This window comes from Calidris pugnax, unplaced genomic scaffold (assembly GCF_001431845.1).
Source record: "Calidris pugnax isolate Ruff unplaced genomic scaffold, ASM143184v1 scaffold31, whole genome shotgun sequence".
In the NCBI taxonomy this organism is placed as follows: Eukaryota; Metazoa; Chordata; class Aves; order Charadriiformes; family Scolopacidae; genus Calidris; species Calidris pugnax.
This window is the reverse complement of record NW_015090786.1, coordinates 2,777,673-2,794,636: the sequence shown is the minus strand read 5'-3', so window position 1 is coordinate 2,794,636 and position 16,964 is coordinate 2,777,673. Positions and strand designations below refer to the sequence as shown.

The following is a 16,964-nucleotide window of genomic DNA, read 5'->3' as shown; positions in this document are numbered from 1 at the left end:
TAGGGGAAAAAAAATGTCCACGCTCCCCATAAAAAAAATTCAACAAACTCTGACAAGAACAAGCCAACATACTTACTCTAAAAATCTGTATCTGTTCCATTCACAGAAACTGAACTACCAGTTTTTGCCCATTTCCTCTGCACTTTGGCATACCAGCTATGACCAAAGGTTAATTAGGATCTTGTCTACCACCAAGTCTTACAGTCTCAATTTAGGTCATAAGAGATGGCAAAGGGGTATTTCCTTACTTAAAGCCAGACCCATTTGTGCTACAAATATTTGATATAGGAAACTAAATAGTCACACTGATGTACTGTGCTGTCTTAAGTGGCACTAATGGGAGAAGAAAGGTTTGGATATAAAAGTTTCCCTTTTCTTCCCCTCCTTCTCTCTCAACATACATGCACCAGCTAACTTTCTAGGCTTAGCACACCAAGACTTTGATCTCAAAACTGAAAAACAGCAGCAACAGCAAACTGAACTGCTGGGCTTATTTATATCAGTTTAGCTCACATAAACCAGCTATAGTAAGGAAAATTAATCTACCTAATAGCTTTATATTTAGATGTTAAGTTTATTTATGATTTCAAATACTGTATCAAATTTTAGGAATGTCATTAATAACCTTTCAAAAGTATCTGTTTAAATGTACTCTTGGATTTTACAGTGTTTTCCTTTTGCAGTGGACGGGAGAGTCAAGGTACTGGCACAGAGCCCTTGTGTGCAGTGATCCTACGAGTAGGCTTCTGCGTAGACTTTCCCCACGCATGACTCAGTTCTTCTGAAGGCAGCACTTCCAGTGCTGACGCAGATTTCCTCTGGTGCAATTGCTGTTTTTACTGCTTGCATGTGAATATGCAAGTCTCCCAGTCTCTAGTCAGATGTCTCCTATGCTATATGTGGAAGAAAATGAATCTCTACCTCCAAAGAGCCTATAATTCAAGGCACAGACCAGTTACAAACAATCACGTAAGAATCTAAGAAAACAAATACTGGTCAACAGCTATGCATGCATGTAATTAATCACATATACACAATCTTAAATCTAGCCTCCCTTTTAAATCTTACCCCTGCAGCAAAACTCTTTCTGGTGCTAAGCTTAAAATAAGTCACTAAAACTGTACCTATGCCAGAAAACAACACAGCTTCAGGGAGTAGGGTGAAGCCCTGGACTATGGTCACCCATGCTGTTTGCTAGCACTCTCCTAATTATATTTCTGACCAGCATCAACCAGACGTTCTTCCAGGCAACACCTGGCCAGAGCTCAAAGGACACATTTTGCCAGAATCTGTTCCCAGGAGAAGACTTGAGCTCTGTAGGTGAGAGCTACACGTAACACGTCACTACAGGACCAGGGAACTGCTTCTGGCTTGCACAATTTCATGCATCACACAGCCTCCCATTTCTTCCAATTATGATTTCTAGGGAAGTGGTGGAAACATTTTTGCTACAGTATTTTAACTCATAGAAGAGCACTGGTGGGCAGAATGACCCATTTTGTGCCTTGGGGAATGTTCTCAGAGTTGGCATCCCATGATACAACAGCTGCACCACCTGTGACCCACATCAGTGGGACAGTAACAGCCTCTGGTACCTTAAGAGAGGCTGCTGCAGAAGCATTACAACATCTTATCTACCCTGGACCACACATCCTGTCTACACCTGAGGGAATGCTAAGTGGATGGGTGAAGAAGAATGGCTGTGGGTGGAAGGAATTTTACCTGCAGTTTTGCATTTCTCCACCTCCGAGTAAGATGCCAAAAAACCTGAAAATGTCAAGTCCAACAGACATTGTGGCACGTAAGTCATGCACTGCACAGATACACATAAGTAGCTCATAACTCAGAGTTAGCTTTTCCAAAGTTTCAGCTCCACTGGATACACAACCTTCTACCTTTTAATCTCCATATTGGGCTGAATCTTATGCTGTGTAATTAGGGCTATCTAAACAGTCATCTAAACTCCTGCTGAGGAGAACTGGTTTGTCCAGGAAAGGCCAGCTCAATCATGAAATTAACCACAACAAATCTAATAACCGGATGGAAAACTAACACAGAGCATGATGCTGCAGACAGAATCTTCACCTTCTAGAACTGAAATGGACATTCAACAGCCCAAAGCTGCTTCTAACTAATCTCTTGCTTTTTACCTTTGGTTGGTATCATAGTATAAGCAAATCTTCCACTAAAAGAAATGCTGTAAAAGTGTTTTTTTTTTTTCCTATTTCTCAAGTTTTCTGTATTGAGAGTGATGAGACTACAGTAAGGTATAACCTCTGGTAAGGGACTGAAGAAATCAAAACAAAGAAGTGGGACACACAAAAGCTCGAGTTTTAAGGAAGGAACAAGCCAACAGTGTAATACCATAAATGCCCACAATTCACTTGCTCAGAGCTTCAGGGAAAGCTTATCTTTGCTAGAGTTGTGTGTCTAAAATTGTCCATTAGAGCGACAACCTCCCTTCCACAGTCTCTTCTGATGGTGACCATACTGTTTGCACGTCAGAGAGAAAAAACACTCTATATTTGTGTCAGGACAAAATTATGCCACTTGCCAAAGGAAGAAGGACTTAAGTTCAACTGTTTGAACTGTTAGAAAACACTTAAGTAGTTAATCAGTGATGTACTACACATTTATATTCCTAATCACAGCTTGCACACAGCCCCAGTGATGCAAGAAAGCTCATTTAATGCCCACCAAATGCCATCCCACTTTTGCAGCCCCATGCAAGCATGCTCACTTTGTATTTGTTCTCCAATTTGGCAGGGGTAGGAATGTGGCCTCTCCTCCGGAAGGTTGTAAAGTGCTTGCACTGAGGGCATGGCTTGGTGCTGGAGTCGATGCGGCTGAGTTCCAGGAAATATTTATATTTGATGATGTCGTCGTGGGGCAGGTTATAGAGGACAGTTGTTTCATCCAGGTGTTCGCTACACTCTGTGATGGGGCATTTTATATCCGCTTGTCCCAGCTGCACCTGCATATGAAAAAAAAAAAAACAAACCAGAAGAGCTGTTATGACCTTTTGCTTGGAAAAGGTAAGCAAGCATTTATGAATTGAGGAAATTTAATTTCAAGTACTGTAATAATCCACAGGCTATCAAACATATTGTCTTCGAATTATTTTGACTTAGTCCAAGCATATTGCAATTTTTCCAGAGAGTATTTTCAAATCCAAACAGAAAAGCTAATGACATCTGCAGTTATTAAATGTATAGTCTCAGTCCATGTACCACACGTACCCCAACAGGAGTCCTGACTAGCAGCACCCATCCAGCACTCCATGCTTTGGGTGTAATGGTCAGCGCTCCACTATTACAGCTCATACAGGCTGTGAGAAAGCAGGCAGTGAAAACGTTTGGATACTGCTTCACTGCAAAATGTGCTGGGAATCACAGCACAGAGAAATTAAGTGAATTTAGGATCATCAGTCTAGCAGCTCTGACTCAGTGCTAGCCTTGAGCTGGTTCCTGCTCAGCAAGCTCAGTGCCTCTGCAGCCTGCTTCCAAGCAGCTCCTCGTGTGCCACACTGCAAACACAGAAAGCATTAGCTGAGCCTGGGGCTGACCAAGCTACTAAGTTTTCCCAGAACTCACAGCTAGAGTTTAAAAACAACCTCCAAAAAACCACCCTCCTCCCCACAATTTAAAAAACCGTTAAAAAAACAACCTAAAAAGATGACCAAAACAAAAACACACAGAGGCAAGCTCAAGTTTAACAGGGCTGAATCCGTTTCTTGATCTAATGAGCCCTGATGGTCCATATGGTCAGATACCCACAAGGTGTTTCCAGAGCTCCTGGGTCTGAGAACAGCACTGGACCCGGGTCTGCACCCTTCACGCTTGGCAAGCTTTAACAGCTCGGACTCCGTGCCAAAACAGCAGATCCTACTTGGTCTGGGAGCAGTGGAGTTGCATTTGCTTGGCACTGAGCCTGAGTTAATAAACCCTGCTGGATCTTGAGAGCCTGCAAGGACCCGGCCTGAGCATGTTTGTGTCTGCCTCAAGCAATCTTGAATGAGAGAGTGTTGACTGTACAAGTGGAGCTGACCACCAGCCCAATTCCTTCCTTAGCGATTATCTCCATGCAGAGAAAAAAGGATTTAATGGTGTAACCAGCGTCTCTTTCTAGGAATTACTGTCTCAAGGTTGGCAAGTTTGATTTCCCTAGACTGCTTGTTTTTTAACAGGCTCCATTATGGGAATCTGCCAAATAATACACTAAATATGATAGGAACATCTCAGATTTGGATGCAGATCTTGCTGCTGCACAGTGGTACCAGAAGACATGTCAGAGACTCCATTAATGCAGCATTTAAGCTGAGAAAGGAGAAGAAAAAACCCCCACAATGAACACAACCCTGTCACTGCTGCCTCAGCAATGGAGCCATGTGGGCTCTAGTTGAATGATAATTAATTTAGTCAGGGGCCAGAGGATTAGAAGAGTCATAACAAAATTTTATAAAACCCAAGGCTCATACTGATTAAAAAAAAAAAAAAAATCATATTGCACTACCTTTGTTCTCTCAGCAATGCAGATAAACCCAAGCAGAGCAAAGAGGGTAGGTATATGTTAGAGGATGGCAGCAGCCCACCCCAGAGCAGAGCACAGCAGAGAGGACCTCAGAGTCTTCTGTGCAGCCTGGGCTCAGGGTGCAGACAGATCTGCCCATGGTACCAGGGACAAGCAGCTCCCCCAGCAACACACCCACTCTTAGCCCTGAATTTCATTTCCAGCTCTAAAAGGGGGGGTAGAGCTCTACTGCACTCAAACAAGGCTAAGCTCAATCAGTTGGGCTTTTACATGGACCAGTAAAAGCATAGGAGGGGTACGTACTCAAGGGTATTAAAACAAACAAACAAACAAACCAAAAGCCCCAACCCCCCCAGACTACATGCTGAGGAATGTCCACATCTCGTTAGACTAATTCACCTGCAGCAGCATGTGAAAATGGAACTTGAGCCTATGACATGACTAGAGTGACTCTTCTCAGAGGAATCACCCAGTGTATCGTGGAGCAGTGCTTAAAGCAGGAGATGATCGATCCAGCTCTACAGCACTCAAAAATGCTAAACTAGTAAAACAATTAGCTACAGAAATATGAAAATGTATTGCACTACTGGCAAAGATTAACATAAGCTTCTGTTTAAAGAAGTGGAGGTACAACAATTTAAAACCAAATAGTCAATCGCATCTATGACTATTTCAGGGTTTTGGGTTTTTTGTTTTCTTTAAGCATTAGGGAAATACTAAAAGAGGCAAGCCCTTTTGCTAAGAATAAACTAAGCTACAGAGTAACGCTTCACAGTGAGAAGGCACATTGTATCTGGCATCTAAGCTGGTACTTGAGAAGCACTGCTTATATTAAATGTTAGTTAGAACAAACCTGCATTAATAAAATGAAGGAATACAAAGCTAACCACTTTCTATATTTCATGCCTACACAGAATATGATTAATATATGTGGTAAGAGTGAAATTCGGCTTCAGTGTTTATTTTGAAAATATGTTTTGCACCCACTTGAAGTAAATAATTTTTATCCTCTGTAATAGTTTCAGCATTTCAAGTTTGGCAAAGATTGATCCTTTTCCTGTGTTTTGAATAGGACTGAAGTGAACAGAGCTAGTTTGCTTATTAGCAGTAACTTCAATGGAGCCTTGTCTTACCAAAACAGTCCATCTTTGTTTGTGAACTAGCATCAGCAATTGATGTAAGTACAGCTTTAGAGGTAGCCTGTTAGGCTACCTGCTGCTGCAGACACAGAAGGTGCTATGGAATGGGAAAGGGGAAAAAAAATATCTTTTATAACATGGGTAAAAATAACTGGTTTTATTCTTTCCCTTCATTTTTTTTTTTTTAAAGGAATTCTGAAGAGCCTTATCCTTCAATATCGGCTTATCACAATGTCAAACCCTGAAGTTTTAAGAAATCTTTGAATTTCAAAATACCACTGTGTATTAAGAACTCTCAGTATACACAACAGTATGGTGTATTTGCACAGCACAAGGAACGACTCAGATATGTCTAAAAGCAGCTGAGCTGCAATACAGTGTTAAATGTCAGGCAGCATCCCGTCCTTACACCCAGCTGTGCCTCACTTCTGTGAAGCATCTCAGGAGGGGTGAGCTCTGCCTACAATTCATAAGAAGAAAGCAGTCTCTCGTGACATTCATCCTACAGAAGGGTAGCATTTAAACTATAAGGAGAGCAATATGTATGTCCCCCCTAATTCTTCACATTTTATTTGAAGAGATTAGAGGAGGGGTGGCTATGAGGGAAACACACACAGACTCTACACTGGTCCACTTACTGCCCCAAAAGGCAGGGATACCAGCAACAAAAAAAGATGGCATGGTACTTTAAGGCAGAAAATGATTTCTGCCCTGAGATTTTTTTTTTGTTTGTTTTTTATTAAAAGGAAATCTTTGCTAGCTACACACACAAAAAAGTTCAAACTACACTGGAAGCACTGATTTATACCTGCCATTTAGCCTGCATGTAGGCTGTACTTGGGCAGCCATATTATGGCCATATTCCTTAAAGAAGGGGCCATTCTACTTTAAAAGTAGACATATATCTAACCGAAACTTTACTCTCACTTCAGAGATGCATAAGCTAAATAAACCAGTAAATTGTTCTTACTTCTTACCTATAAATGGTGAAAGAAAAGTGAACAGTGTTATGTCTAATCTGCATCTCTGTAGACAAATTCAATTTCCACCAGTGCACCAAGTTCCCATTTTTTAGAAGCAAAATTCCATTGCTTTTAGTTCACTGGAAACGTTGCTCTTTCATTTTTGCTGGTAAGTTGCAAATCAATAAAGCATTACTCTTATTGTATGTTTGGGAAGCAGAGAGCATAATACTGAATTTGTTGGGTTTGGGTTTGTTGTTTTTTTTTTTTTAAATAAACAAAACAAAAAACCAACCCATTATTTTGTGGAAAACACTTGAAGGGCTCACCATGGCTCAGGATTCCACAGTGGTAGGTGCTAACCAAATGAAATCTAAGCACACATGATTCAACAAGTGCAAACCAAAGACACTGCAAACTTTTACTAAGCATTTTGCATCTGCCTTTAAGGTTGTGGTTCCCTGTTTCTGTGGTTTGAGTACTAGCTTCAGCAGCCCAGATCCCCTACCTCTGATTTGTGCCCGTGGTATCCTGACATTCAAACTCCTTTTAACATTTAAGGACATTCAATGTCCTTTTAAATGGACATTTATTAATAATATAAGTACAACTACAGCCTTCCACTCAAGGAAATAAATCATCCGATTTCTATTGTGTCACAAGCTCACACAGACCAACCCTAAAAGGGTCCATCAGGATGTTCACCTTCATGTGCCCTCTGAGGACACAAAGTCTTTGTTCTCCTTTCAAATTGGTACTACATACTTGGATGAAGCAACGACAATGACGTGGTGGTTCCTGCTCCATGTGACATTCAGAAAGAGAAAGTCACTTGCAGATATGAGCAGACACCACCTCTTCTAGACACGCTGTTACACAATCTGCATTAACTATCACATTGCCAACATTAAAGACGACAAAAAAGCAGCAAAATCTCAGGGCCTTTAAAGAACACATTAATACCTCATCCTTCAGGAGAAAGACACGCAAAAGCAAGAAGCTGGGAGGTTTGACCTTTCTGCTCCGAAAGCATGTCTTCTGAATGCTTTACAACAAATATTTAAATGTGGCATCAGCTTAAATTCTCAAAGCTCATCTAGTTTTCACAACCTCAGCCATAGGCTGGGAGGAGTCCAGCTTCATCCATAACACTCTGAGGACCGTTTTAGGGAGTACACTTACACAAACACACGTCCCCGAGGTGCCTCGGGACAGTGCAGCCACACACCAGCAAGGGCCACAACCGGCACCACCAGAGCGGCTTTAGCCCCAGAAACCACCAAAACCAGGCAAAACCAGCCCCCACAGCCTGGAGCAAAACCCCAAACTATGGTGTCAGTTTCCCATCTACACTCTTCTTTTTCTTTAAGTCACATATAGGACTCACCTAAAGAATTGTGAGGATAAGCGAGCAAGATATTCTTCAGAATACACCTAAACTCAACCAGAACTTTTTTTCCTTAAAGGCCTCTTGATTTGCTCTGTTGTTATTTGACAACATGCCAGCTTGAGCTCTACTCTTTTTCTCATTTTCCCTTCTTTCCACAGGACCAGGTGTTACCTGCTGACATGGATTTGATGCTAACAGGAACATTCACCTTCCATTTGTCTTGTTCACATAGGAATAACATTTATAGAAAATTACTTACAGAAAACCAAATTTAACACTAAAATTCTCCCTCACAAGATGTAAACAAGCAATTATCAGCCTGCTCCAGCACAAGCTTCCCCTCCAGCCTTTTGTCTTCTGTTACTTTCTCTAGCACCAAGTTACTAAAGAAAATGAAGATTTTACCTCAGTAATGCATTTAGAAAAACTATGCTGCAGTTAAGTCATATTTCTGCCTGCTACTACTCATCAAACATAGTGCATGTCATCAGCAAGTACAGAGTTTACACAGTTTCTGCTGTTTTCTGGGCATCGATGGCGAGATGAGACACACAGCAGAGGCAACACTTAGTCCCATGGCCGGACAAAGCCGGGGCTGGCACACTTGGATGGCTGATGTTGAGCTGGGACACTCTCTGACACAGAGTCACACCAGAGTTAGACTGAGAGATCCACTGGCAGAAAACTTTTCGCAACCTCTGGGAGCCCTGGAGCGTGCAAGATAAAGCAATCTTTCATCTCTCCTCTGTGGACGAATGCGGGGGCAGAGGGAAGGGGAAATCCCAGTGGAGGAACGTAACCCAGGAGGAAGCGTGGCAGAAACTACCAACCTTGAAGGAATCTGACCCAAACCCACAGGTCTCTCAGCATTCATTAAAGGGAACCAGGAAATGCATGAGAGCTCTCTTACTTTGACCAGGTGTGCATACTTAAGGTGTGCATAACCTACTTAATGCTAGCTAAGTATGGGTATGGTAGTTTTTCCATTCCTCAGAATTTCACTGAATTTTTTAGAGTTGGAAGGGACCATAGAGATCATCTAGTCCAACTCCCCTGCTGAAGCAGGATTGCCTAGAGCTTGTCAGAGCATGTTCTCAGGAGCATCCAGGCGGGTCTTGAAAATCTCCAAGGAAGGGGACTCCACACCCTCCCTGGGCAGCCTGTTCCAGGGCTCTGTCACCCTCACCGTGAAGAAGTTTCTCCTCATATTTGAGTGGAACCTCTTGTGTTCCAACTTGTGCCCGTTGCCCCTCGTCCTCTCAGTGGGAACCACTGAAAAGAGTCTGGCTCCCTCCTCCTTCAACCCTCCCTTGAGATACTTGTAGGCGTTGATAAGGTCTCCCCTCAGCCTTCTCTTCTCCAGACTAAAGAGTCTTTTCCTAAAAAGATCCAAAGATGCTCATGAAAGAAGAGCTTTGAGGACAGCAGACTGAGCCACGTACCTGCCCTTTTTGGAGTGGAAAGAGAAGCAAATATATGCAAGCCCTGAGAGCAGTTGCTTCTGCCAAGGAGCGTGATCAAAAGACCCACACCTCGGTTTTCGTGTGGAAGGGATTCCAGAAATGATGCAAGGGCCAGGAGACCATCTGCATACCATGATATGCTCAAATAACCCAGCCATCTCAGGAGTGAGCCCTGCTCGTGGGGGCTCAGCAGCAGCATCAGGAAATACAAGTGGGGAAGCAGCAATACCTTTGTACGGTAATGGTTTGTCGGACTTCCAGCATCTGAATAAAAACATCACAGCCAAAAAAATAGCACACAACCAAAACAAACCAGTCTCCACAGCTGATACTTGTAAAATAACTGAGATAAAAATCAGTTAACTCTTTAATCAGCAGGCTTAAATTCACAGGAGAATAGCCTGTTCTCCTACAGCCAGCATAAGACTTGCCGTCTGTGTTTGAATTCATTACCAGCCAAGCCTAACCCGGGTCTGTTCTTCCCACCTGAATGCTCTGGCAAGGAACAGACAAATTGGGAGAGCCAAGGCTGACACCTTGGGAAGGCGAGGAGTGAACAGGTCGAGCAGGACAGGAGGCAGGCACCAGGAGGCAGGGGCAGCAGCAGCCACCCACTGTGCAGCACGGGAGCCTTCCCCCTGCCACGGGGCAGCACCCCTCACTTTTCCTCACAAAAGCAGGAAAGTCATGCTATGAGTGCTTGCTGTAATTCATTTAAATACCTACCTCAGAAAACAATAAATTACAATACAAAAAAAATGAACACGCCAAAAAACCCCCATCAAAATCCCATTATCCCACTCCAATTCAGAAGATTAAAACAAAGTATGCTCATTTCCTTGAGCAGGTAGTTTTTATCTATATGCCGGTCTCTTACAGGAGCAATGCTTAAAAAGGAACATAGCTGTTTCCTTGTCTCATGTACAACTATGTCCTGGACAGTCAGAACTCTAACCTCCATGGGGTTCAGACTGGATTAACCCAGATTCAGATCAATTCAAATGAAATAATACTGTTAACTATTAACAATAATTACTATCACAACCAAATTCTTTCCCATGCATTTCTTAAAGACGGACAAAAAGTTAGCTCTCATAACAGCAGTACAGAAAAGTGAAATATACATGGTCTCAATCTTCACTAAGAAATACCACTTTAGTCTTCAGGTGGAGCCAAGCAAACTCCATCAACAACAGCAACAATTGATCCTACAAATATTTATATTGAAAAAGGAGATCAATAGCTTGTTTTTCTATTTATTAGGCAGGGTCCAACCAGACACAACAGCTGGAAAATGTTCCTGAGTTCACATTTGCCAATCAGTATTCCCCTTTCAAATAAAACAGAGTCCAAACCACTGTACATTTGCACAACCTATTCAGTGATCTGCATTACTGAGCCTCTAATACAGATTAATCCAGCTGGTATCATCAGCAATAGTTAATTGAACTTGTTATATTTTACTGTTGTACCTACAGAAATATTTTGGGGTGCTTCGTATTTTCCCAACTGAAAGGGGTGTTTAGCATAAAACATAGAAAAGCTCTCATAATCGAAGGATGGAGCTGGGAGAGGTATGCTCCCACATGTCTCACTAGTCCATCTCAGAAGATGGCTACAAAACCTAACAGAGTTACCATGGATATGGGTGATGACTTAAAACCAGCAAGAACTTTTAACATAAATCTCTCAACTATTATCTTGACCACCCTGATCACCTACGTTCCCTGGTATGGGACAACCATTTAATAGCCATTCTTAAACTGTCCTGTTTTCCTTAAGAAAGCTACCTACAACTATTTAGTTTCCATTTCTTTGCTAGGTCTGAGGTTGTAGGTGAGTTTTCTTGTGTATGTATTAATAGTCAATGCTTTGATTCTTGAGCATCAGACATGAAACCACGTTGTGACCTCACTTGATAAGTTTCATATAGGAACAGCAGAGTTGCATAGGTGCAAGCAAGAGCAGAAGAAAGCCTGAAAAGTACTTTTTAAACTGGCAGATGATTGTCACTGGCAGACATCAGTAACATACCTCATTTCTAAGATTCAAGGTAGAATACATGAGGTTAAAATATCATCACTTGGCTTCTGCTACAAACAAGGTAATTTAAAGAAATTTGTTTATGCACTGAAGTTGTTACAAAATAGCTACAATTTGAATTCTAAATAGTTATTTTGTCCCGGTAAAGAGGCCTACCAGTACCTATGCACAATAAACAAAGCTGCTTTTGGTGAAAAGCTACTCTACCAAAGCTACCACAAAGTGAAACAATTTGGTAAGTTTTACACAGCTTAAACAATAAAAGAACTAGTAACACATTTTTAGGGATAAATATTTCCTGGGAAAGGTTAATGCAGAATGGACTGCCAAGCTTTCCCCCACATACCTTCATTTGGACAAACCCCAGATGCTGTGCTAAAGCTCCAATTTCACATGACTTTAGGAAGGTATTTCTTATAATGCATTTTAAGTTTAAACCACATTTCAACACACATTTAATGCAACAATAATGCATTTTAAGTTTAAACCACATTTCAACACACTTAATGCAATGCTGGCAGACATCAGTAACATACCTCATTTCTAAGATTCAAGGTAGAATACATGAGGTTAAAATATCATCACTTGGCTTCTGCTACAAACAAGGTAATTTAAAGAAATTTGTTTATGCACTGAAGTTGTTACAAAATAGCTACAATTTGAATTCTAAATAGTTATTTTGCTCTGCCTCCCTAAAGAGACCTACCTCAGCATACCAGTACCTATCCACAATAAACAAAGCTGCTCTTGGTGAAAAGCTACTCTACCAAAGCTACCACAAAGTGAAACAATTTGGTAAGTTTTACACAGCTTAAACAATAAAAGAACTAGTAACACATTTTTAGGGATAAATATTTCCTGGGAAAGGTTAATGCAGAATGGACTGCCAAGCTTTCCCCCACATACCTTCATTTGGACAAACCCCAGATGCTGTGCTAAAGCTCCAATTTCACATGACTTTATGAAGGTATTTCTTATAATGCATTTTAAGTTTAAACCACATTTCAACACACATTTAATGCAACAACAGATACAGCCACAACAGGGAGCAAATGTACTGGATCAAGATGTCCAAACAGCACAGCCTTCCCCACGGAACAGTTTGAGGCAAAAGCTTAAGTGATGGCTCTGATCCATACTTGGAGAAGCAAAAGTGAAAGCAAAGCAAAAGTGTCACCCCGATACGAGTAAACTACCCATCATCAAACAGTTAAACTATTACCTAAGACACAACAACAGAAAATTACGGCACAGAAGAAAAATCCTCTTATACAAGTTGAAAGAACAATTCTGCCCCAGAACTGATCTAATCCAGTAGAGAGCTGCATGGTCTAGTATGCAGTGATTTCTAAACAGTGTATTAAACAGCCAAACTATAAGAGTTAATTCTCCTGCTGGTCAAAGTGGCAGTAATTTGGGGGTTTTTACAGTATCAGGTCAGTCTCCCTGATAGTTTGTCAGAATTGTATCCCAACTGAAGCTGGAAGACAGCCTTCAGCTGGATTAATGGAGAATGTTTGTGCATTGATTGCTGCAGACTTTGTTTGTCACAAGCACCTAGAATCTTTACAACATCACAAAATCATTAGAAACAGCAAAACAAGGGGAGAAGCAGACAAACACAGATGTTTGACGCTAGGAAAAACAAACCCTAACTGTGTTCAGAACAATATATTCTGCCTACTGCTTTTCATAAAGCAAAGAAAACATGAAGCAAGCTCATTTAAATTCCTAAAGGCAGCTCTATCAGCTGATTAGGCTGTTAAAAATACTCATTTTCACATCAGGTTTGTCAGAAGAGAAGAAATTATGATTCCCCAGTTGTTCCAAATTCTCTTTTAAAACAACCAAACAACCCCCCCTAAACACTACTACTTATTTATGAGCTGTTCAAACTTGTAAATTTATGTCTAAAAAAAGTGTAACAACATATGACCTTTACTACAACGTTTTGAACTCCTAAACAGTTTGATATGGATTCGATGAACCTGTTGCATGTACTGTTGTGCTCCAGGTCTGCTTTTGCTGTGAGGCAGAAGTAAAGAACAGAGGAAGAATAAGTTAAAAAGCCCCAGGTTAGACTCTTGTCTAAAATTTCAGAGTTAACAGAGAGGAAGAGACTTGATTCTTGCAAAAATACTGTTGTGATCAGATAAGGCTGTGGAAGTACTTGCACGTAGGAGAAAAACCCTACATGGTAAAATTAAGGCTTCCCTTCATGTTTTCATCAAACACATCATGTTTTCAATCCCTTTTGTTCACCCTGCATCACCAGGAGCTCAGCCCAGGATCTCCAGTTATGTGACCAAACACCGACACCAGCCAGAAGGTTTGGGGTGCAGGTCCAGCCAGACCACTCACATATCAGCTGGTCCAGGTATCTCTCCCCAGGTCTCAGACCCCTTCGGCCATTGCAGCAGGTCACAGTCAGCCAAGACTGTTGTTATCTCAAACTGCACCCTGCCTAATGGCTGAAGAAGTCAATGTAGCTTTCCCTTCTCCATGTCTGTGTTAAAGAGCAATGGCAAGGCTGCAAGAAGAGAAGCTTCAGTGGGCTAACACAGGAGACTGAAGTGTTTTTAAATTAGTTTTCCAATTGATCAGGCAGCCGAATTAATTCTCCCTGTGACATACGATCACTAGTTCGCAACCCAAGAGAAAAAGTGGGAAACACAAGGCCAAGGAGACAGACTCTTGCAGAGGTAGCTGGCCACCAGTTGCCTCGCCTGTCTGGTCAATCTACACCTTCAGATCATGTACCAGGTACTTCTCGTGTTAACTCTGCTTACCTTTAGGAAGGCACAAGCCTGAAATATGCTCAGAAGCTCCCCTCAGCCAAAACAGCTACTGGCAACTATGGTACCAGGGTTAGAAGTCTACACTGATTCCTTTTCCATGCGAGTCTACGCATCAGTGTTTTCCACACACGTGTCCTAAAATTACTGCTCTTCAGAAAGCAGCCTATATGTTGGCATAGCTAGGTGATTATTAGGTTTCTGAGTAGTAATGTATATTTTCCCATTCTGTGCAAGTACTTAAAATGCTCAACAGCGTGGAAACGTGTGGAAATCTTTCACTGAGCTTCAGGTCTGAACCCAGCATTTGCCCTAACACACACCCTCCAGTCCTTTAGACAGTCTTCACGCTTTCTGCTTCTCTATTGGCACTATTTCTGCTCTCTTCTCAGCTGCCTCTGGAGGATACAAGGGTCTCATCTGTGAAGCTAAAGCAAAGGGACTAGTTATGAAGTAACTAGGCTTTTTAAAAAGAAGAAAATCATTGCTTGTAAGGAAACAACCAAGTTAATAGGTATCCTCAGCAACTTCTGAACTGTCACGTGCTACAAAACACTGTAAAGCAATTGACTGTAAGAATAAAACAATGATTATAAAAAATAAAAGATATATTAAGATATATGAACAGGACACCTCACTAACTTGACATACACCGCACAGAATTTTTACTAAATACAATTAATTGTTCGTTTTCATCCAAAGGATTCAACTTAGATAGAGTTCTGGGCGAACAAATGCCTACAACTGGAGGAAAACCACTGTTTATAATTTCTGTAGATACTGCCTATTTACAAAAAAATAATAAAAATGCTTCAAACTTGTCTAACCCTCCCTCCTTTCCCCCCCTCCCCAAAATAAAATAATCAAGAATTATGCACTATAAGAGTTTGTAATGTGATGAACAGGTTGTTAGATACCTTGAAGCACCACTTTCACCACCATTAAACTTTTGCAGGGCTCCAGAAACCAGGTTACTACACTGAATATTTCAAGAAGCAGCTTTGTTCCTACCAGTAGGCATCAGAGTTTTCAAACCACCACCAGTAAGGACTGCAGCTTGGGAACCAGAGGGTGAGCAGGTGAAGTGAGGTGAGGGAGGTATCAAGACAACTATATCCATCTCCACTTCTGAAACTACAGACTCCAGTAGTAATTGAATTCAATACTACCTGAGGAAATTCTAGTTTCATTAATTATTTCCAAAGCATATATATAGTCCTCAGTGGGAGAGAGGTTAACAGGTAGGAACTGAAGCAGCACAAGAGGAGAAAAGAATTGTTACAAAACATGGTAACAGAACGCACGAGAGGACTTGTACACAAGGAAATGCATCTCCTCAAGTCCAGATTTTGCAAGACCAGAAAGAAAGGATTGATAGCTTTTGTGACAAAGAGACAATAAATAGAATGTTTATTAGGAAGGAGATGAAAACTTTTGAAAAGTATCTGATTTAGCATTTCATTGATATTTTCATTGAACTGGAAGCACACCACATGATGTTAAATGTCACTGACCTGTCTATCCAAATATAACCTCTCTCAAAATATTAGTTTTGTTTCAGATTTTTATTGGGATAAGAATTACTTTTTTTCTACCCAGTAGCTGCAAAACACAATTACCCTCTATGGTTAAGCAATCACTGATGCTCATTAGCCACCAATACAAGCTTCTGTAGAGGCCTGGCTAGCTGCTGGTTGACTTCAGAAAGGGTAAAGCAGTCAGGGCTGCTCTAGCTTGTTTGGGGAGAGGAAGAAAATGAGAAGAGAAAATTGAGGGAAAAGAAGAGGCACTCACTATGAAGTCCCTGCCTTTCTCAAAAGTCACATCTTTTCTCTCCTGCAGTTTTTCCCTGGAACATAACGTCCTCTTGCCTGACATACAAGGGGGAAGAAAAGTCTACTCTTCTGTATTTTCTGAATCCACCTAATTTTCCTCACTTTAATAACACAGATACAGAGCCTGGCTACCCTCTGAACTGCTTCAGCTGCCTCATACCTTCATCCAGAGCTCATAAAGTAACCTGCACCTGTACCAAACAGCGGGAGCTGCTGCTGCAAACTACTGTTGCTGCCACCCAGGAAACTGCTGCCCCAAAGCACATTGATTTTTCTGTGCAAAAGAAAGGCAGTAATATTTGTATCTGTGACTTTTGTGGTTTTGGGAGCACATCCAAACACCAAGATAAGCGATGTGTTTGTTATGCACTTTTCACCAAAATGCTGCCTGCAGTGAGGGAAATGGGTGGCATCCTGCTGCAGAGCTAAGTTCTATGTTGTACTGACATTTCTCTAAAAGAATCAAAACACCACTGCAGGAGAACAAACATGGCTGTGTCAATTTCCTAGTAAATTCAGCAATTTTGGAATTTTTGTCCACACATACCTACTTTTGATTTCCCACCACCACCCAGATACACCATAGGTTTTTGAACCAGAAGTGCCATAAAAGCTGAGAATTTCTGGCAGCAACAGCCGGACAGAAAAACAGCTTGACAGTCCCCAATAAAGGACTTTCCATGACAGTTAAGATCTCTAGTGCTTGTCAAAACATGTCTCAGCACTTTCCTTGGTGGCAAGAGATCAAGTTCAATGACTTTCCCACTCCCTGATTCCTAACTGGATAGGGAGGGATGGCAGAAGCAT

At 41.4% G+C, this 16,964-nt stretch overlaps 1 protein-coding gene across 1 annotated transcript in view; it reads right to left on the bottom strand.

Moving 5' to 3' along the window:
- The window catches only part of RNF217 (ring finger protein 217), a gene marked incomplete at its 5' end in the record, with an annotated part of 66,582 nt that overhangs the window by 29,832 nt on the left and 19,786 nt on the right, over positions 1 to 16,964 (bottom strand). Inside the window, one exon of the mRNA XM_014966319.1 lies at positions 2,741 to 2,974. Within this exon, the coding sequence (XP_014821805.1) occupies positions 2,741 to 2,974 (234 nt within the window). The remainder of the gene's footprint in view (positions 1 to 2,740; positions 2,975 to 16,964) is intronic.